Here is a 23,606-nt window from a genome sequence, read left to right on the forward strand (position 1 = left end):
AGCTTTTCCTTCCCATCCTCCCATCTTGTTTAACATCCTGTCTGACAAAGAGTTCTGAAGTACTGGAAAGCTTCCTCACTATTCTGGGTAATGTCCTAATAGAAGTATTGACCAACTGTGGATTCTCAGTTTTTCCTTTATTTGTATTCTCTATAACAGGCATAGGCAAACTCGGCCCTCCAGATGTTTCGGGACTACAACTCCCATGATCCCCCAGCTAACAGGACCAGTGGTCAGGGATGATGGGAACTGTAGTCCCAAAACATCTGGAGGGCCGAGTTTGCCTATGCCTGTACTATAATCTATTGCTTGAAAGTTTATAGTGGGGTGACCTGCTCTGGTTGCCTTGCTAGGGAAAGCAGCAATTACTGAAGTTCAACCACACTGTTTTTCTTTCTAATTAAGCCAAAAACTTCACCAATGAGAGACATGGAATTTGCACTAATTTTCTTGAAGGAAAGTCTACGTGCAGGAAAGAGGCAAGAACAGCACAGAGCTGCATAACTCACTGGCAAACACCCACTGGATAAAACCAGTTCTTTAGCTTACTCGTTTATTTCAGAAACACTGTAAGAGCTCACTTTATTTCGTGTGGTTTTTTTGTTTTTACCCAAAGCCAGATTTTAGTGGAACGAATGCTCTCGAACAACTTCCCTGCCTCTCTTCAATTTCTCTATAGGACTTTGTACACATTGGAAGTTGCTGGCCATAGGCAGCCTGAATTCCACGAATACCCCCGGTAGCGTAACTCAACCCCACCTACAGATGGCATAGAAGAAAGCAGGAACGGGGGACCTATGACCTCCCATCAGCACCAACCAGCATTGCCAATGGTCAGGGTGGGTGATAGGAGCCGCAGTTCAACAACTTCTAGAAGTCCGCAGGCTCCCTACCCCTGCTTCAGAGTAAGAGTGAGCAATTGCTTTAATTGAGTGACACGTGTGGCGTTGTGGGTTAAACCACAGAGCCTAGGACTTGCCGATCAGAAGGTCGGTGGTTCGAATCCCGGTGACGGGGTGAGCTCCCATTGTTCAGTCCCTGCTCCTGCCAACCTAGCAGTTCGAAAGCATGTCAAAGTGCAAGTAGATAAATAGGTACCACTCCGGCGGGAAGGTAAACGGCGTTTCCGTGCGCTGCTCTGGATCGCCAGAAGCGGCTTAGTCATTCTGGCCACATGACCCAAAAGCTGTACGCCGGCTCCCTCGGCCAATAAAGCGAGATGAGCGCCGCAACCCCAGAGTCGGTCACGACTGGACCTAATGGTCGGGGTCCTTTTACCTTACTTATGATGATGATGATGATATTTGTACCCCGCCCATCTGACCAGCTCTCACCCACTCAAGTAAAAAGTCTTAGGTTCAATCCCTGGCATCTCCAGGTAAAGGCTGGAACCCTGGAGAGCCACTGCTAGTCAGTGCAGTAGACAATACTGTGTGCTACATGGACCAATTGGTCTGACTCAGTATAAGGTGGTGTTTTCTGTTTCTATGGAAGATTCAAGATGGATTCTATCATGTAAGGTGCAATTCGAGAAAATCAAATTCTGCAAAACAATTGTGGATAGGCTCCTCAAATCCAATAATACAAAGGCAGCGTATGCAAAACTTTGGGGGCCCTGGAATTGCCCACTGGAATGGTGGCTGCTATCCAGGTGCCACCTGGCTGCTCTTGTCATTGCAGGCTATGAATCAACACAATAAAGGTTGCTGTTGTGTTTTCCTGTAGGTCAGAGAGTCTGATTAATGCCCTAACTGCAGCTTTAGCAGTGCTAATCTGTTTTCAGGGGTTTGGGGTTATTTGCAGTTTTTACAATGGGAAAATTGATGGCTTCTCTTACAGAATTACAAGAATATATCACATTCCAGCCTGACATAGAAATCTGCACATTAGAGTGTTTCTACAACAATGCACCCACCACAGCACAGGAGACACCTTCAAAAGCCGAGCCTGAACAGGAAACCGGTCAAAACCAATATTTTTGTCTCACATTTGGAAGTCTTTGCTGAAATTTAACAAAAATATATTCAAAGTTACTAGTTCAGGATAATGATTCAGTTAAAAGCCAATGGGGTAAAAGCTCCAGGTGACAATGTACAAAGAATATGGGTGATGAGGTGTAGCGGTTAGAGTATTGAACTGGGAGGCCAGGGTTCAGTCATCAAGCTCATGGAGTGACCTTAAGCTAGTCGTCCTCAGTCTAACCTACTTCGCAGGCTTGCTGCAAAGATAAAACGGGCGCAGGAACCATCTATGCCACCTTGAACCTCTTGAAGAAAAGCAGGGGTACAAATGCAATAAAAAAAATAATAAAATGGAAGGTTGCATGCTGCTTTGTGCTCTCCTGTTCTTTTCCTTTCCAGCACAAGTTACACCACAGTCTTCCACCCCAGCTGATCTGCTGTTCACCACTGCTGAGGTTTATATCAGCAGCAACCTTAGCCATTCGTTATGCAAACAGGGGTTCCTTTTACAAAAGGTTTTGTAACCAGTTTTTAAGCTAGGTTTAAAGCGCTGCTTAAGAGGCAATGCTGGTGAGCATTAACCACAGTGCCATCTGGCAGCGGGAGAAGAGGGAAGCCATGCCAGTGTAAGGAGATGTGGGGGAACGCAAACCTGCTAATAAGAAGGTAAGAAGAGCCTGCTGGATCAGTCCAGTGGCCCATCCAGTCCAGCACCCTGTTCTCACAGCGCCCAACTAGACACCTATGGGAAGCCCACAAGCCAGCGTTCAAAATTTGCCTGGCACTTTGGACACCTGGCTATTGGCCACTGGCAACCAAGTGAAGATGCCCAGGCGCCAGGATGGCACCTGAAGTCTCCACCATCTGGATGCACATGCCTGGGGATCCTTGGATCTTGACTGTTTTCACATGCTAGCAACACGTTCTGTAGAATTCTACCCATTATACTTTGTCTGCACAATCAGAATTTCTGGAACCAAAATGAGCACAGAATGTGGACTGTCCCTGGATCAAGTGGTTTTTCTTCTTTAGGATCTCAAAGCTCTTAATCTAGCTCAAGGCTGTCATCTGAACTAGCCAGATGTTTCACTGAGAATCCATCATGGTCAGTCCATCATTTGAAAAATAAGACTTTACAATATCCCAGCTTGCCCCCAAATGGCAACTAGATGATTTGGCGATTGCAATGTTGGTTAAAGGAACAATTTGGCGCCTAGCTTATATATATGAGTTTCTAACCCTGCCACAAGCAGAATCTGAGTAGAAGAGCACATCTCCCCTCAGTTCCTTCCCCTTCACCATAATTAAGTAACTGGGAGTGTTACACTGTCCCTCTCCCAACAGAAGCTGGGATATTGTGAAACACACTGTGATCCTTGGATGAAAGGTGGTATAGAAACTTAATAAATAATAATATGATAAATAAGTAGCCAGCAAGAGCTCTGGGATTCATAATGAGGCTACACTGAATAGCAAAGTTAAGTGCTTTTTTAAAAGGGCCCAAAGCAGGACATTAAGGGATTGGGAGAAGCCCCTGTGATGGATAGCTGCAGGATGAGTCATCCTGGAGTAACCTGAGGCATTGCAGAGTACAGCAAGTCCCACAGTACTATTGACAGAGATTGGTACTGGTCAGCAGCACAGTGAAGCCTGCGTGGTGTTTCTCACCTGCCTCTTCCTCTAGACCAGCGGTTCTCAACCTGTGGGTCCCCAGATGTTGTTGGACTACAACTCCCATCATCCCTGAGCTCTGGCCTTTCTAGCTAGGGGGGATGGGAGTTGTAGTTCAACAACTGGGGACCCACAGGTTGAGAAAGGCTGCTCTGGGAGCTGGCAGTGATGTTTGACGATGGGAAGGCAGGTGAGCAACACCACCCTGTCTGTGCTGCCCAATACTGCTGCCCCTACCAGTGCACAGCTATAAATGAGTACAGTGGGTGCTTGGGTTGCGAATGGGATCCGGCACGTCCGCAACCCGCAGTGTCTGCGCACGCAAGGGTTGTGACTCGGCGCTTCTGTGCATGCACCAAAATCCGGAAGTAACCCGTCCCGGTACTTCCGGGTTCGGCGCGGTGCGCAACCCAAAACCACACAACCCAAAGCGTCTGTAACCCGAGGTACGACTGTATTGATGGATTTTCCCCAACAGCAATTTAGAGCATGTTACTTCCTCTACCACCCAGTGTTGCAAAATCAGCTTTGTCAATATTAATTCTTTTCTGGCATGAAACTCAACAGTTACTGGTTCAACTCCCTACCTTGAAGGGGCTGAAGTGGTTACAGAAAGCATCTGGTTAACTACAATAAATCCCCCAAAATAAGACAGGTAAAACCAGTGCATTTTTTCCTGAAAAAGATATGCTAGAACTCATCATGAGCACCTGCCTTGCTCTCTTATGCAGACGTACCTTGGAAGTCGAACGGAATCCGTTCCAGAAGTCCATTGACTTCCAAAGCATCCTGCAGCCAACTGGAAGCCGTGCTGGATGTTCGGCTTCTGAAAATCATTCAAAAACCAGAACAATCACTTCCGGTTTCCGATCATTCGGGAGCCGAAACATTTGAGTTAACAGGCGTTTGGCTTCCGAGGTTCCACTGTAATGGCAATAGCACCCACCTGAGGTGCCAGAACAAAAAAAGCCCAATATAGCATGTAGCACTTAAGATGGAAGCCAGAACTGTATCTGTTCCCACGGCTGGGCTTATTCCAGGTGAATGCTCAACTCCAAATATGACATCTTCTCCACATGACTACACCATGTATAGGCTACTGGGAAATAATTTTGCATTCAGTTGGCAACCTGAGGATTAATTAACGTGTTGCAGCAGCCATGTGGAGGTCAGCTAAAATAAATTATACGTGGTTTCTCCATGCTTTGCGTGTAACACGTGGCTCAAAACATCCCATGGGTCACACAACTATATGCAATCATGCATAAGTTGGGGGATGCCTGGGCTACAGACTGGGCTAAGCAGGCTTTGTGATTTCTCTCCCAAATATGAAGGGGCGGGGAGGGCAGAAGACACACAAATGCAACAACGAACTGGGTTAAGAATAAAGCAAACTGTGTAAAAGCCTATTATAAAAGCTACACAGAACTGGAGCTGTGATCGCCAAGACAACTCTGAGCCAACAGGATTCAAGGAACTGTCAAGATTTCCAATCAACTCCAGTATCCTAGCCAATGGTTTCCAATACAGAATAGCCATTAGCCACTGTAGAATTGACACATCTAAGGATCTTAAAAAATTAAATTGGGTTGTATCAATAAAGATTGCACCCTGGAACTTTACATCACTTTTCACTGAGCAGTTGAAACTAGAGACTTTGCACACTGATTTTTCAGTCAGCACACCTGAAGACTGTAAACACAAGTACACCAAAATCAGAAAGGAAGTGCCTGAAATCCATGGGACATACCATATTTACTCGAATCCAATACTCAGTTTTGGCCAAATTATGTTGTGAAAATTAAGGTGTGCATTAGATTCGATGGCACATTTACATTTGCCAGCAAATCCTTTTTTTGGTTTCAAGGTTCTGAAAATTCAGCTGCACGTTAGACTCGAGTAAATGCGGTAATTCCAATTAATTGTGCTAAGGACATGGGTGCCGATTCCCTCACAGTAGTATTTGTATAAGCAGCTAGGAATTTAGTGTGTTCAACTAACTTTTACTCAGAGCAGGTCCATTAATTAACTAAAATTAATGGACCTAAGCTAGTCATAGTCATTAATTTCAGTAGGTTTACTCTAAGTAAAACACTACCAACAACCTTAGCCAAAAGGCTACTCTGAGTAAAAGCTAGCTGAATACAACTCATTGTCCTTTGCCAGTGAAATACTTCCAAGAATGCTCCTGGGCATTTTATGACATCACAGGATGATGTCAGAGCAACAAAGCCAGTGGCAGCCACAGGCCATAATACCTGGTCAGCTGACGTACTTCCACATGTAAAAAGCATACACTTCACTTGACCCCTTGCATGAGCCCAGCAGAACTGAAAAGGGTAATGAAGTTTATTGGATTAAACAGGAAATTTATTTCAATATTTTAATGCCAAAGCCTTCCTACCTTTTTCATTATTTTTTTCAACAGTTCAATCCCAAAGGCTTTCAGAACATGCAGCTTATTAAATAAAGCAAGGGAGTTAGAACATGAAGATGGTTGTTAATTAATAGTCCATTACTCCAAAACTAAATTGCAAGCCTACATAATGCTGCAAAAGGCATGCAGCAGGTGAGTGGGCGACAGAAAGCTTGTTGATGGAATTTTCGTTTCGTTTCATTTCTCTTTCCTCTTCAATTTTACTGCTGATTATAAGTACTGGTAAGTAAAGGTATTGCTGGGGGGGGAAATTGCTGCTGAAACATCCTCAATGACCAATGGGGTGCAATAACACAACCAAGGTTGTTTTGTGAATTTCAACAATTCTGCAATGTAGAGAGCAGCAGATGGAGATAGGAAGTGAAAGTGTGATGAGGTGCCCTGCCACTTATTATTCTTGTTATTATTATTAAAATTTGTATACTGCCTGTCAGGGAACTGCCATCAGAGCCAGAGGGAGAGGGAGGGCTCCAGAGGGATTCCGGAGAGCGTCCCGGGAGGGAGAGAAGCAGCACATCTTCTGGGGAAGGAAATCAGCGTAGCACCAGTGGAGAAGGGGGGGAGATGGGGGAATCGGCGAGGTGGCTCCAAGACTCCTCGCCGGGGACCAGCGGGGAGAGCACAGGTCCTCCATGCCCACACCCTCCCTGCGCAGAAGGCTTCTGCGCAGGGAGAGTAGGCGAAGACTAGGCGTCAAAGAACTTTTATGCGGAAGAAGTTCAAGAAACGCCCACTGACGGATTCTGCCAGCGATTGAGACAGCCACGGGCGAGTGGCTGTCCAGACAGAAAGGGTTCACTCAGGCAACCCACCCAGGTGTGGCGCCGATTTACGCACGAGCAACCCCTAGAACCATTACACTGCCCTATACTTGCAGGTCTCCAGGCAGTTACAACATAAATCACAAAATATATAATAAAAACAAAAACAACCCAATAAATGGGTCAACAGCTCATTTAGATGTAAAATGTTGGATCGGAGTTAACTGTGTTCTTAACAGTCCTGACCACTTTTACTTAGAATGATCACATACTGTTTTCAACATAACTTATGTCCATGTAAATGTGCCAAGGATTGCAGTCTGTCTAAGTATTACAGCTTTTGAGCTGAAAACTTGGGTGCCAAAACTGCTATTTTGCTTCTTGCTTATCCAATTTTTGTATACTAAAGTAGCAACGTATTTCAGATTCATTTCCTGTATGAAGCAGCATTGGTAAGAGGGGAAGTGTGCAGAAAACCATTAGTTTAAAGAAACCTTTTGCATTCTCAGTCTAAAAGAAGGTAAATATTTCCCCGGGGAACATACCTGCATGTCACACTAAACCAAAGTTTCATGTGACATGAACAAGCACGAACAAGCTGCAGCGAGTCTCAGGCTTGCATGGTGTCTCTACCCTTCAGTCAAAGAGGCAGCATTTCAAAGCTTCCACTTCTATCTTTGATTAATCACAGCTCACTACATTGTCCAGACTCAGAAACGTGGTTAATTTTAACTATGGTTAGTTTAAACAGGACTGCTTCAGGAACTATGGTTTGAAATTGGTTTGTCAACTGATCAATTCGGATGGCTAAACAAAGCTCCTTCCACGTAGGAGGAAGACGGGAAATGTGTGCGGACCAGGAAGGGAGACACACAACACATTGGCTGCTATGCAAACCTGTTATTTTAGACCACAGTCTTTCATCTGCATAATTCTCTACATGTCATTGGGCAGATAACTGAAGGCTAGGTCCAGTTAATATTTTTGAATGAACACTGGCCAGAAATGGGCTGTTCACGGCACCAACAAATGGAGCAGAGCAAGCTACTTAAAAAAAAACCCCTAGACAAATAAATCTATACAATAATAATAATAAGAGCTTTGAAATACATCAGTCTCTTCTTCTCTCCCTCAGTAGCTTGAGGGGATGAAGCAATTTATTTCTGGCACTGAATGGTTTATCCTGTATATTCAATCATCTTAAACCACACATATAGATCACCATCTCCACGCTCTTTTCAGTCACCTGCCACTTTTCTTAGATTTGCACAGAGTGTATAGATCCCAGGAACATGGAAAGATGTGGTTAACTAATCTCGTGTGCCTATCTTAATGTACGCTTGGAGTGTCTGACTGTTTTTAATCTAGGCCCAACAGAAAATAGCTCTGATCTTTATTTAGGAAGTGACTTACCAGTCCCTCATTATCTTCTGAGGTTCTCTGATAATGTGCTGCTAGGGCAACATAGTCCAGTGCCTGCTTATTACATTCAAAACACTTTAATCCGTGACGAATTAGTCTCAACGGGTCCGCATACAGGGGCAAAGCTGGCTGAGCATTTGTCGAGCTCCCAGTCCCGCTTCCCGGCGCAGCGCAAGTCTTATGCGGAAGAGGGGGCAACCGTGATGTCTGAGATGTCGAAGACGTTGAAGAGCTTGTTGGAGAAGGTGAAAACATTTGGTCTAAGGAAATGGGTTTCATGAACAGCTGAGAACACTGCATGATAAAGCCTTTGCTCTTGTGATCCCTCGCATGCTTGAGCAAGCTGCATTTGTTGAAGAACAGCAGCGTCGCTGAACACTGAGTGCACATGACTTCAATGTGGACACTTCTCCTGCTGTAATGCTGGGTGAGGCTTTTTTCTAAGGCAAACGAGTCGCCACATTCCAGGCAACAATACCCAGACGCAGGCAAGTGAATACTGCTGTCAAAAGGAGGGCTGAGGTTTGGAGTATAGATTGGCACAGGATTGGCACCATGCAACACTTTGTTGAATGCCTCGACGACAAGAGGAGCGGCTTTCTTAACCTGGTGCACAAGCGGCACAGACATCTGCGTGAGCTGGGATGGGCCGCGCCGCTGCACGGAAGATTTCGCCGCCACAGAAGCCGCCACGCTGTGGGGAACCAGGTTGAGATTGGCCAGGTGCACGGCTTTAGGAAGGAGGCTGGCAGGGTTACAGGGCTGCGCCACCACACCTGGCTGCTGCTTCTTGCTTGACGGCTGTCCCACAATACCTACTTTTATTGTCCCGCTGCTGCTGTTTGCCAGCAGGGGTGCACCAGGGGTGCTGCTTACAGGAATGTCTGCACTCATACTGTCAACGTGGGGACTTGCTAGGTTGGCCTCTTGAGCAGTGGCTTTAGCAAAGCCCTTGCATGACTCAGTGTCCATGGATGCATTTGGTTCTGGCGAAGGGAAGGATTTCACAAACTCTTCGGTTGCTGAACTCTCCACGGGTGATTCTTGCGGAGATTTGCCCAAGTCATCGACTTCCGGCAGGATCCTTGTTACCATTCTTTTAATTTCACCAGAAGAGGTTTTAATAGTCTTGATCCTGACTTTGGGAATTGCTGGGGGTGAACCAGTTGCCACCGAAGGAGAGCCTTTGCTACTGCTGTCACTGCACACACTCCGGGGAGACTCAGGCTGCTTGCTGACTTTTCTCACCATCTCAAGGGGGCTTCTAGGACTCTTTGGCGACTTTGGCATCTTGGGGCTTCCCTTGATGCCATCTTTAAAGGGCCCAGAAGACTCCTTCGTCAAGTTTCCCTGGTCCTCCTTTGAGATGCCTGCAACCTTTTTGGCCTGAAGGGCTACAAGTGCAGCGACGCAGGATGAGAGCTTGGAGTGGGCAGGTTTGATACGCTGGCGAGGTGGAACTGACGAAGAGGAGTAGTTCATTTCAGGCACAGATCCTTTACTTTCACCCAAGTTATTGCTATGGAAATTGCCAAGCTGCAACCCTTCGCTGAGGAAGTTATTGGTGTCCACAAGATCTTTGACAGGGCCTTCCCGTTTCTCAGGGCTCTTGTCGCATTCCCTCTTGCTAGCATCCACCCTGCTTTCTTGCAGTTCATGCATATCTATCTTTGGATCTCTTTTACAGTATTGATCAAACATACTTAACTCGGGTTCTGCTATCTTCTTACTAAGCAGATCTAGCAGCGATGGCCCAGTTGACATAAACCTACTAAACTCTGGTTCTGGCAAGGTCCTACTAAGCAGATCTAACACAGATGACCCAGTTGGAATATACATTGGATGCGGTGGAAAATAGGGAGTTTGGACATGTTTAGGTTTATCTACAATACTGTTATCTTTGAGTGCATCCTCCGGCTCAGGGCTGGAGATGGGGCTGAACTGACTGAATGTTGGTAAGGGCTCTGACTTTGTCTGTTCCAACTTTTCAGGATAGTTCCTCAAGCCATCACCATTGATGAAAGTGGAATCAAATTTCCCATAATTGTGAGTCTCCAGGGGAAGTTCAGACCCCCGGAATCCATTGTGCAGCAGGCCTGGTCCTAGGTGGTTGCCTTCCTTTTCTGCTTCAAATGACTCTTGTCGGCACGTGTTCTTCACAATGACACTCACAACTGGAATGTCAGAAGCTGGCGCTGCGTGGGACAAGGATGCGCTTTCATCTATACAAATCCCAGACTGCTTGAGATGGTTTTCATTCTCCTCACCAGCTGTCTGAATGGCTTCCTTGGCATCAAGGCTGGTTGGGTCAGGAATGTCAAAAGCAGCCAGCAAGTCATCAAAGTCTGGAGTTTTCATGTCCCCCATGATGAAAACTACAAAAAAGCAAAACATTGTCAAAAGCATTCTCGGTGTGCATTTTCTGAATTTATCTCTCTTTCTAGAAATGCCGAGATTTGGGTTCTAGAAACAGTAGAGAAACATGCCTACTGCTCTATTAGTAGTTCCTATACTCTATGAAAAACTTCTTCAACCTGGTTCTCTCTCTGGATGTTTTGGACTACTATTTGCAACATTCCTTGCCCATGCTGGCTGGGGATGATAGGAGTTGTAGCCCAAAACATCTCGCAGGGCCCTGTGTTAGAGAAGGCTTCTCTAGGGATTCAGTTGATTTTTCAGAAGGCGACACACCCACACTTTCTAGAATGGGAATGAAAGGTGTTATATTTATAATGATCAGAGCACAAGCAGTCTCCTTGAGGCATGCTTTGCCTTTTCTAACTTCCTCCCCATTGCACACAGCTGCAGCAAGAAAGGGGCAGGGAACCCTGCAAATTTCCAGAAGGGGATTTACCTGTTGTTGCTGATACTCAAAACCCAAAGCCTATGATTTTCCTTCTACAGATCGTGATGCAGTATTATATACTAAAAATAATGATAACCCAGGGGTGTGAGAAATATGCCACTCTTTCTAATAGCAAAACATCTTGGTCCAGTGCCTATCAGTTGAACAGTCCACAGACAAGGTTCATGCACAGTCAAGGGGCCTCCCCAGCTATGCAGAAATGCATTTTTGTAAATTAAAAGGGGGAAAGAGCCTCAAAAAGCCCAGTTGTGTGAGGACTTGAGGATGCTCAATGGATTCCAGAAGTTACTGAAAGTTGAGTGCATCAGCTGAAAGGAAGATACTGCGGCATAAGCTTTCGTGGACTAAAACCCACATTAAGAGATGCAAATAGGCTCCAGCCCACTGAAGCTTTCTCTTTAGGCAAACACAGCTACCCCACTTGGAAGTGGCTTACTGTATCCTGAGGGGGCGGGAGACATGCCATGAGATTTTAAAAAATCTCATACCTGCACCATACAGGGAGGGTTCAGTATAGGGGAAAAGAAAAACAGTATATATGTTTTCCTTTTCCTGCTCTCCAGAATCTCCTCCCCCTCTGTCTTTGCACATCATAGCAAAAAAGTGCTCGACTTCAGGGCTAATAGCTCTTTTATAGCATGGCGAGGGCAAGTTTGAGGAGCGTGGGAAAGAAAAGCTCCCCCACATACCACAAGCCCTGAACAGCACTGCAAGGCATCTTTTCAGGCTGGCTAGAGCTCTGAACAGGAGAATTCCTGTTAAGGGCTGAGGATACACTGCAACACTTTGTTGCAGGTTCCCTCTATATAATAAACAAACAACCTTGTATTCCTGGCACCCTGGGGTTCTCATCATTCTTCTTGTGTGTCGTTTACCAGGTGCTGCCTTGCTTTTTTTTGCTGTTACGGTTGGTACGTTTCTTTCAGGAAGCCCAGCCAAGGAGGGGAAGGGACTAAAGTGTGGCATAAACTGATTATTTGCAGTTGGTCTACAGCCACCAGGGGAAACAGTGCCAAAATACGCATTAGAGCAATCCCTTCCTGGCTGATAGAAAGGTTCACAGCGATGGCTCCTCTTTACCTCATGCCTTTCTGGGTTGCACACACAGGGTGATGATATAAGGGAATAATTATTTTGCTCCAGACTGCACAAAGGTCATACAAAGAGCAAAGTCCATTTTCTGCGATGTGCCCTCCAGAGCTGTCAAGCGTGACAACACAGAAAGTTAAAGGGGAAACTCTTCCATTCTACTGCTGCAGAAGCTAAACACAACTGCAGAAGCTGGAACTTAAAACTCACGCCATTTTATATAGCACAAGAGCACCTGGGTATGGTATCCTAAACTCCAGCCTTTGCCAAGCTGGTGCCCTACAGATGTTTTGGGCTCCAATTCCCACCAGCTGCAGCCATAACAGGGGCTAAGTCTACATTGTCTATTGGCTGCCCAGCTGATACGGGAAGGACTGTAGCTCCCCTGCTTTGCATGCAGAAGGGCCCAAGTTTGATCCCTAGTACAGTCGTGCCTTGGAAGTCAAACAGAATCCATTCTGGAAGTCTGTTCCACTTCCAAAATGTTCCAAAACCAAATTGCGGATCCAGCAGCCAATCAGAAGCAGTGGAAGCCAAGTAAGACATTCGGGTTCCAAAAGAACTGGAACAATCACTCCTGGGTTTGCGGCTTTCGGGAGCCGAGTTCCAGGGCATTTGGGAGCTCCAGGTATAGCTGAGAGAGAACTCTGCCTAAAATCCTGAGAGCTGCTGCCAATCAGTGTAGCCAATACTGAGCTAGATGGACCAATTATCTGACTTGATATAAGGCATCTTCCTATACAACTCAAAACACCTGGAGGGCACCAGGTTGGCAAAGACTACTGGACACCCTTCTCTTGACATCAGTTCAAATGCTTCAAGGAGTGTGTCAGCTGCTACAGTATGAGAAGCGTCATCTTCAAGTAATGTTTTCATTTTAATATGGCAGAAAACCCAACTGGCAAAGACAGATACATTATTTCATCTATATACTGCCCTTTCTCCAAGGAGCTTAGATTGGCATATGTAAGGACCATCCTGTTTTATCTTCAGAACCACCATTTCCGATAGCTTAGTCTGAGAGAGACTGACTGGTCCAAGATCATGCTGCTTCACTGTAAAAATGGATGAACTAGCAAGAACAGGGCCCAGGATGCAGCGCTAGGCCAGGATGCAGGCGTAATCATGAGCACTAGGCCAGGATGCAGCGCAAGGTTCAAAATTAGCCAGGCACCACCCCTGCACCATCTCATATTTTGGACTTCAAACTCTACAATTCAATGAAAACCAAAGGCCTTAAGCAAGAGTCTTGGCAGCTGTTAGATACATCCAAACCTGGTGAAATCAGAAGACACAAGAATTACCCACTCTGGAAGAATGGCAGATGAAGGTGATGGACTATATGGAACTGGCAAAAATGACTGGCAGAATCAGAGACCAGGGAGAAGAGACGGTGGAGGAAGACTGGAAGAAATTTAAAGATTATTTACAGAAATATTATAAAATCAGTGAATGTTAGAATGACATCGGAGGGAGGTTAAAAGGTTTTTAGTAATAAGGTGGTGAAGGAATATGGAAAATTCAAGGGTTAAAAAGATGAAGAATTAAAGGCTTTATATATCAAGATAAAGATTAAGATAAGACAGAGGGAAGGGATTTGCTGATTAAATATATGAATTGGAATACAGTGAGGGGAGATGTGGGGAAGTCTGGGAAACAAGCAAATGTAAGAAATATTATGAAAATGGAATTGTTTTTATTTGTTTTTCTTCTTTTTATTTTTGTATTTTTCTTTTTCTTTTCTATGTAAAACTTTCAATAAAATATTATATGGAAAGAAAAAAAAACAAACCTGGTGAAATCAGCCTTCATCTGCACTGTCAGAAAGGGGGGAAAACAAGTATAGGGCCAAATATAGATGTACTTGACTGTTCTGCAATTCTTCTGCAGACCACCTCACTGAAACATACAAGCTACAAGTTTGAAAAACTCTACATTAGGGAATCTTGCCTACCACAGATGATTCATAAAGAAAGGTTAATGGTTTCTATTCAAGTTTACTTTTTGTTTTTTAAACTTTGCTGTTGGAAGCCTTGAAGTGTGAAAAATACCCTAAGCCACACTGTACTGTGCTCTACCCAAAATTAATGATTCTTCACAAGACTGGGATGAATGCAGGTATGTATTTGAAAGGGTCTGAAAAGATCCCTTGTGGTGGGAAAACAGATTTTCCTGTGTAGACCAAAGACTGCAGAGATTAAGAAGCACAGAAGATCATCCCAGGTGATGGTGAGTGACAGTCTATGAACTAAGGGTAAGAAAGACTGGGTAGTTCAGGCAATCCATGGTTTCCAGTGCTTTAGACAGGAAGCCCAACTCAGACATCACAGAAAATGATGGTTTCTGCTAAGCCAGCCTTCCCCAACTTGATGTTCTCTAGATGTTTTGGACTACAACTTCCACTATCACTGACCACTGGCCAGTGTCAGGCTGACTAGTGCTGATGGGAACTGGAGTACAAAACATATAGAAGACATCAAGTTGGGAAAGGCTGTGCAAAAAATAAACAGACCGCAGAGTTACGAATGAGAGTGTAAGCCGAGCTTGTTCCAAAGTCTACAAAACATGGACATCAGGGTAATCTGAACCAGGACTATAAAGCTATGTGCAGTTTTAATTTCACTTCTAAAACATTTGTTATACTTCAAAACTGCACTTGATAAGTTACGACTAAAGCTCAATTCAGTGTTCCATTTCCAACAATAGTCAACTAGTTGTCATTTGGGAGCTCAAAAGCAAAGAGTACAATAGTTATAGCCATCCATTGTTATTCACCCCCAGTATCTGAGATATATATGGACTTTGAATATGGATACAGTAGTCCACTCTGTCAAGGCTAATAATAAGCTAGCCAACATGGTTTTGTCTAATGTTTCTTTGATGCTCTCTTACTCTGCTGGCCATTATCTTCTGATGAAGAATTTCATCTGGTCATCCTGCAATAAGTACTATTTATTTACAAATTAAATAACAAATAAGAGCATCTTAAATGCAGCCTCACCTGAGACAGGATCACACTACAGCCTCCCATCCAGTCACTTATCAATAAGTTTTTCCTAGTTTCAGCACCAGGTTTAGGGTGGTGCAGGTGGTTCCCCCACCCAGAACGCTGACCCGAGGGGGTACAAAAATGAGAAGATCCGTAATTGAGAAGATCCGTTTGGGGACACCAAATTTTGGCCTCGCATACAGTGTTGTGTTACAAAAGATTACCAAAGTCCACCCCTGAATAACTGCCAGTAGCATCAGAATAAGCTCTAAGTCTATACAGTCATACCTCGGGTTGCAAACGCTGTGGGTTGCGCATTTTCGGGTTACGGATGCGCCAAACTTGGAAGTACCGGAATGGGTTGCTTCCGGGTTTTGGTGCTCGCACAGATGCACTAAATCACACTTTGTGCATAAGCGCTGAATCGCGTCACGTGTGTGCACAGATGCAGCACTGCGGGTTGGGAACATGCCTCCCGCACAGATCACGTTCACAACCTGAGGTTCCACTGTATTCTGATACTTCTTAATTTGTCTTGAATCTGCTGCCAAACAATGCCAGATGTGTTTGGGGAGACAGCCATTTCTCTCTATGCACTCTAATGATGGTAAAAACTTAAGAAGCCCTGCTGGATCTAGGTCAGTATCCTGTTCTCACAGTGGCCAACCAGAGGCCCGTGAGAAACCCGCAAGCAGGACCCAAGCTTGAGCACTCTCCCCTTCTGCAGTTTCCAGCAAATGGTAATCCAATTGCTCAGTCCCAGCTTCTGCCAACCTAGCAGTTCGAAAGCATGCCAGTGCAAGTAGATAAATAGGTAGCGCTGCAGCGAGGAGGTAAACGGTGTTTCCATGAGCTCTGGCTGACGTCCCAGTTCCGTTGCGCCATAAGCAATTTAGTCATGCTGGCCACATGACCCGGAAAGCTGTCTGTGGACAAACGCCGGCTCCCTTGGCCTGAATCAAGATGAGTGCCGCATACCCATGGTCGCCTTTGACTGGACTTCACTGTCCAGGGGTCCTTTACCTTTTAATCAAGCACATCCAAGTGTGGAAGCAGAGCAGAGCCATCATGGCTAGTATACAATATTTGTAATAGTATCCTGCCCTGCCATTCCTTACTAACCTTTTCTCTGAACTGAAATTAAGCTTTTCTTCACAGGGATGATCATCATTTTAGGTGCCCATTTCTATATATTCTCTAGTATTAGTGTATGACCTCTTTGGAAAACTACGATGTATAGAACTTTCTTAAAGTGTCCAGGATACAAAATTCATATTGTGGCAATAAGATAACACTTCCGGATAGATTACTCAAGCTGCAACTTGTCTGTGGATGGTAGTTTTTCTCTCTGCTGAAGTCTGAGAATTGTAGCATCCAATACAAATAGAAACACTTGAGCTCCTAATGCATCAGGCTATGTAACAAGACATTTCAGACATCACAAAGCCATCATAGACAGTCCAAATCCTCATGAAACAGCTGGAAAAGCTCAAAAAGTGGGAGCAGTTCAGCAGAAGAACAAAAATTCAATTCCCCTATATCTCCTCTTAAAAGAATTTGGTAACAGGGGATATGGAAGTCTCATCCTAAGACCCTGAAAAGCCATGGCTAACCAGAATTTTTAAACAATATTGGGCCCGACTGACCAGTGGTCTGGCTCAGTCTGCTATGTTATCCTAGCACCCTCCTTTACTCGTAGTGCTCTATTGAGACTTCCATTATACTCTGCAAAATTTAATATATGCAAATGTAGCATGATGCGCACTTAAAATGGTGATGCCAAATACAGGAGTGAAAATATTCACTGCCTTCATTAAATACCAGGGTCTTAAGAGGCTCATTGGTCATCTCTCAGATATTCTATGAACTGCCCTCTCTAGCTTCAGTTTGGAAACCACATCAATGAGAGCCAAGAAGAAGTGTGCATCCATCAATCATAATCTGGTATCCTCCTTGCAGATGCAAAATATGCAAAGAAGAACATTCCATGCAGTCCTACAATTCATAATAAATGTCCAAGGGATGGTAATGTTAAGCCTTCTAGGATTTGCTACACATCCTGGGTCGATATTCTGTACCCACTTACTCCTTCCTTTTCCTTGTGTGTCTATTTAGATCAGAGATGGGGAGCCTGAGGCCCTCCAGCTGTTGTTGGGCTCCAACCTCCATCAGCTCTAGCCAGCATGGCCACTGGCATGGATGATGGGAGTTGTAGTCCAGCAATATCTGAAAGATTACAGGCTCCTCATTCCTTATTTAAATCATATACCTGAGGGCTGTGTTTTGCCATTCCTTAGCTTATGCCACATATTGTATTATACCTTGTTTTAGGGGTATACACTAGATGGCTCTTCATTCATCTAGCTCACTATTGTTTAAACAGCCTGGCAGCAGGTCTCAAGATTTCAAAAAGGAGACTTTCCAAGCACTGACATGAGATGGCTGAGACTAGAGCCCAACACCATCTGCATGCAAAACATCCACTCCACCACTGAGCTACAGCCCTTTTCCAACTGGGTTCACATATGTGCTCCTAACCCTTTCCAAAAATGTGCAGTTTTATTGCCCCATCAACCAAATGGAAATGGCAAGAACCTTAGGAGGTTACTAAAAAGCTGAATGGAGATAAGGACTGCACACTAATATCATCATCATCATCATCATTATGAGTTATAGTCCCATCAAGATGAGACAAGGCCCAACAAAAGAGAAATTACAAGTTCAGCTTTATGCATTCACTGCAAATGACCTGTCCAATTTAAAGTCACTCACAGACTTAACTGCCTGTTCACTTTTGAAACTGTCTTGATTTTAAAAATCTTAATGCTATTAAGAAACAAGCAGGCATTTTAATGCCTTCATTAAAGAGGGAAAGAGATTGCCAAAGTGTAAGATGACGCGGAAACAATTCAAAAACTTTTCCACCAGCAATGGTCATCAGTCAGTTTGCTAAATTTTCCGAACGTCAAGTCAACCAGAGGGACAGAATAAGTGTAACACTGCAAAACACACAGAGGGCAGACTGAAGACACTAAAAATGCAACCAAAGGAAAGGCTCTTATTTTGCTGGTGGCAAACACATTTATAAGTTCAAATTTGAAACGAACAGCCTTAATGATAAAGTCACAGACTAGACAAGCATTTCTTGTAAAAAGTGTTGCTCTGTTTTTAAAGCTAAATTCACAAATAGTAACCTATTATCCTAAGCACATATAACAAAATCCAAACAATGTTCTTTCCTATTATCTTCACCTTTGTCTCCTTCCTGCCTGTGTCAAATTGCTAAGTGTTGAGTTTTTCAAGGCAAGGACTTGTCTTCACACAAACTGTTAGTGAATAATCATAACACCTCTCATTTTTTTGAAAATCACACTTCATTTCTAAGCTTACTGGCTCTTTGGTGTCTGGACCATCAACACCAACCGAAAACCCATAGTGGGTATTTTTACTCAGCTCCTCCTCCTCGTATCACAGTCACAAAACTGTTGGAAATTGCTGAGTACTTGCTATCACCAATAAGATGCCTAAATTTGTTTACACATACTCATTCCTTGGTGGAGTCCTAACTACCCACCTCCAAACACCTCCATTTAATAAACACTGCTTTAGGTAAAGGTAAAGGGACCATTAGGTCCAGTCGTGACCGACTCTGGGGTTGCGGCGCTCATCTCACTTTATTGGCCGAGGGAGCCAGCGTACAGCTTCTGGGTCATGTGGCCAGCATGACTAAGCTGCTTCTGGTGAACCAGAGCAGCACACAGAAACGCTGTTTGCCTTCCTGCTGGAGCAGTGCCTATTTATCTACTTGCACTTTGACGTGCTTTTGAACTGCTAGGTTGGCAGCAGGGACCGAGCAACGGGAGCTCACCTCGTCGCGGGGATTCGAACCACCGACCTTCTGATCGGCAAGTCCTAGGCTCTGTGGTTTAGACCACAGCGCCACCCGCATCGCCTAAACACTGCTTTACCTAGACAATTAACTTGTCAATGTTTACAATCATTTTCTGGTATTATTGTTATCATTGCCTGAAGCATCATTTTTCTGCTCCTGACATACTGATACTTCTATTTTGGCATAATCATTCAATTGCAAGGTGATTTCCCCACCCTACTCCCCCCTCCAAGAAAAATGTTGAATTGTCTCACAATATCTAAGTAAAAATGTCATTCTAGCAAGAGAAGTCAAACCTTTTTTAAGCCTGACCCGAAACATATCACACGACAGTAGATCTCATAAGTTTTAGCAGGGTTTACTTCAAGGCAATGACACTTTAGATTGTTATTATTGTTCCAGACCCACATGATGGACTTGGTTTGATCACATTTGATGCAGCAACCTTGCTAAGGCTAAGTCGGCCTGTTTCTGGCCAGTGCTTAGGTGGGAGACTGCCTAGGTCCCCAGGGTCAATTGCAGAGAGGGAAAGTGGAATATAAGTGCAATAAATAAATAGCAAGTGAGTGCAATCCTCTACACACTTACCTAAAAATAAGCCTCATTGAATATATATATTTTTGGGAGGGGGAAGATGATACTTCAGAGTGAACATGCATAGGATTGTGCTCAGTGATGTGGGTCTTCTAGAAAATTTTCCACCGCAAATTAGGGTAATTTGTAAAGCATACTTTTCAATTTGCAGGAGCTAAAGAGTGATCTAATTTAGCATGCTTATTTTACTTTCATTTAGCGAACAACAGCAAACGTTTTGAAACTGCCAAGCTTGCCAAATGCTGTATTTGTAATTGCCGTCCAATCACTGCTAGCACTGAACGAATAAAACTGAAAGTTTTCTATGGGAAAATAAAGCACTGGAAAATTTTCCGATCCACATCACTGATTGCCCTGTAAGGCTATGAGTTGGTTCAATGTCAAAATCATGAGTTCCCAGTTTAAATATTAGTTCAGTCATGGGTAGCCTTGAGTTGCTCCAATAACTAAAGAAATAATCAACCCCTGTCTGTAATATGGTGATAGTATCTATCAAAAATATCCTTACAACAGCCCTGCGTGTGGAATGATTCAGCTCTTGATAAAAAAACCAACAACTAACTTTTACTCAGAGTAGACCCACTAAAATCAATGGCCATGACTAATTTATATCCATTAATTTCAATGCACTACTGTGAAAGTTAGTTGAATACAACCCATTGTAAACAAATTACCCTAGACACATTTACTCAAAATTAAGTTCCAATATCATCTACTGGACTTGATTCTTAGCATGTTTTGTACCAGATTGCAAATATTTTATGAGACCTGACTGGTCTTTCTGAAGAAATCTGAGAATCAGCTGAAGCTTAGCATCCCCAAGGAGCTTTCCACTGGCCAACTGAAATGCTCGGCAGCACTCACCATATGAATTCCCCAGGGGAGTGCTCATGAGTGTTGCAACTTGGGGGTAGAAACCGAGTAAACATGCCCAGAAGGAGGTGGTGTTGATAGCAGGTTAGGTATTTTGAAGCTTAGGGCACAGGAGCAGGAGAAAAACCAACATCTGATAAATAAGGCACCTGTCAAGGTTGAGAAGAGTAAGAGACCCCAAAAGTGGGCAGCTCTGCAAGGGTGCCCCGATTAAAGAATTTAAGACTGAGAAGGCAGCTCTTTGCCAAATCGATGTGAGCTCAGGCAGCTTTGCAATTTATGCTTTTGCATCTATGGAAAATTCACATGCGTGACCAAGGTTTATTTGCAAACCCATGGGTTATACAGGTGCACATATCAGGGAGTCAGGACGGGCTGTGTGTCCTCTTGTCCAAATGTCTACACAGCAGCAAAAACAAGCGTCAAACCAATGCGCAAAGTGACCCCGCCGGTACAAAGGGGAGCAAAGTGTGGGGCACCCCTACAACTGGGTGGGGGCAAATAAATCATCCCAGTATGTGGGGGGGAAGGGAGGCACGTTGTCGTTCTGTAACAACATCCTGAATAGCCATTCAGAGGGATGCCCTGCCCGTCTATTTAGCCTGCCCGTGGGCATCCCCACAAGAGGACACCTTGCCCGACCTCTGGGGCAGGTCAGCAAGGCAGAGATTTTGCCAAGGGCAATGCCCGCTCCCACGCCGGGAGGTCTCTAGGGCCACTTTCTCCCTGCCCCTAAAGTGACGCGACTGCACTCAGCTGCGGGAGAGAGAGAGGTGCACTGGCACCCTATTAGTATTCTGATCCCCCCCCCAAAAAAAATAAAAAATAAAATGCAACGGGGGTGGGTTGCGAAAGTGGGGAGAGGGCGGAGGCGGCGGGGGGGGAGCAAGGCGCAGACGTCTCGTCTGGACGTGCAAATCGGTGGGGTGGCGCACGGAGGCTGCCCGGGTCTGGCGCAGGCTGGCCCCGGGGGCGGGTTGAGGATGGCGATGGGCAAGAGGCACGCTGCCCGTGGGTCTGCCCCATAGGGGAGGCCGGCGTGCAGGCAGGCATTCCCCAGCCCCGCAACCCCACGGAGAGCATGGCGTGAGCCTGGAGCCGCCGGGGCGAAATGGGGTTCTGGCTGGCGGCGGAGCCGGGGTGCGCCTGCCACGGGGCTCGGTCTGCCCGCCCGTCCGCCCGCTTCGCCTCCCTGCCTGCGCGCCTACCCGAGTCCCGGGGAGCCTCCGAGGAGAGGGGCCTGCGCCAGCGAAGGGGCCGCGGCTGCGCTAGGCCAGGCGCCGAGGGAGGCGCCCCGCGCCAGGCCCGCCCGCGAACGCCCCGGCCCGCTCGCCCCGCCGGCACTTACCGACACCGTCAGCTCCGCGGTGGGCTCCGTCGCCGCCCGGGCCCGCACAGGCCTCACCCAGCGCCGGGCAGCGGCTGCCTCAACATGGCGGCGGAGGGCGCGGGAGGGGCTGAGCGCGGGGCGGGGCCTCGGAGGACGGGCCCACTCGCCCCGGCGGCCTCGCAGTGAGCGGGATGCGGCCAGGGAGAGCGCCCGGGTCGGGCAGGGAGGGGACGGCGGCGGCGGCCGGGCTTCGGCGGATGCGTCTCCGGAGCGGCGCCTCTCGGGTTGGGAGTGGAGGCCCGCCCTGAGCTCTTGGCGGCCCGGCTTTGCCACCCCGCTCGCCCCCTCCAGCCTCCTTCGGAGCCGCTCGCCTTCACGCCAGCAGCCTCGTCGTTTCTTTTCTTGTATAATTTTTATTACATTTTCCCTTTTCACATCCTTAAGATATCAGTGACTTCCTTTCTTCTCTTTCTATGGTTCATTTTACATATCATAAATCCCTGCTTATTTTACATAAACTATACCAATCGGTTTTCCATTATTACTGTACACCCATCAAAACTTATTTACACTGTTGAATTTATCTTAACGCTGCCAGCGTTTTCAGTTGTGTTATAAGAATTTTTACTTCTTGTAGATATATAATAAATGTTCATAAATGTACCAAGCAAACGCATATATAAATATATAAACCACATGTCTGAAACACATAGGAAAAGTCCTAAAGCCGTTTTGACTCTTTCAGCCACCTCAAATATTTCTCTACAAGGTCGAAGGAAATGCAGAAACCTCCCCATTGTCTCTGTCCTCACAAATCCTGCCTTAAGGCCACATTTAAGGTGTGAATAGGGTGAGCCTGTGACCTGGCTCAGGAATTATTATTACAAAAGAATGGCCAGACTCCCCAGGTAATCCAGTCAAGTGACCATTAACAGGTAACCTGGCAGACAGGGTAAAAACAATGCTCTCAGATTTCTCTTGCAGACCGCCTTTTCTGTGATGTATGTATGATGTATCTGGGGGTGGTCTTGGACTCCAGGGCAGGCAATTTAAAATATCTATGTAAGGACAGGCACACCTTTGTTCTGGGTCTTCCTTATCTCTCCTGCGTGTGGGGGAACCCCCTGTTGCAACAGTTGAATAAAGATCAGGCTGACTAGCTGCTTTGCTTCTCAATATTCTCTGGTTGGTCTCTGTTATTTTCTCCTACCAATAAAGAACCTACAAAAGGACTCTATATGGGCTCTTGGGTACCCTATAAGGGGAAAGGAGCAGTTCTATTACTTATAACAAGTCGTACACAATTATTTTCTATATATTCAATAGACGTTTCCCACTCTTCTTTAAACGTATATTCTTCTTCTCTTAGTCTATATGTTAAGTCTGCAAGTTGTGCATATTATGTTAACCTAAGTTGCCATTCTTCTTTGGTTGGGACCTCGCTCATTTTCCATTTTGGGGCTGTTATAACAATTTTAAGGTCTTATATATATAAAATAAATGTTCATAAATGTACCAAGCAAACACATACAAATAAGTAAACCACATGTCTGAAACCCACAGAAAAGTCCTGAAACCATTTTCTCTCCTCCAAATTGATAGATATTTCTCTGCAAGGTCGAAGGAAATGGGGAGCCTCCCCATTGTCTCTTTGCTCACAAATCCTGTCTCAGGGGCACATTTAAGAGATGAATAGGGTGTGAGCCTGTGACCTGTGACCT

General features: G+C 45.3%; 1 protein-coding gene across 4 annotated transcripts in view; it reads right to left on the minus strand.

Annotated features, from left to right (window-relative positions):
- The window catches only part of ZNF592 (zinc finger protein 592), a 45,081-nt gene extending 22,865 nt beyond the window's left edge, over positions 1-22,216 (minus strand). The window contains exons 1-2 of one of the 4 annotated variants that reach the window (XR_014504811.1): positions 21,904-22,013; positions 8,244-10,627 (exon numbers count right to left, since the gene is read on the minus strand). Coding sequence is in view for 3 of the 4 variants with exons in the window: in XM_083412974.1 (XP_083269100.1) it covers positions 8,244-10,627; positions 20,547-20,574 (2,412 nt within the window). In the remaining variant the exon portion in view is untranslated. The other 3 variants (XM_083412975.1, XM_083412976.1, XM_083412974.1) reach the window with 3 other exon arrangements.
- Between the last annotated feature and the right edge of the window lie 1,390 nt (positions 22,217-23,606).

This window comes from Podarcis tiliguerta (genome assembly GCF_965153285.1).
Source record: "Podarcis tiliguerta genome assembly, chromosome: 14".
Classification (NCBI taxonomy): domain Eukaryota; kingdom Metazoa; phylum Chordata; class Lepidosauria; order Squamata; family Lacertidae; genus Podarcis; species Podarcis tiliguerta.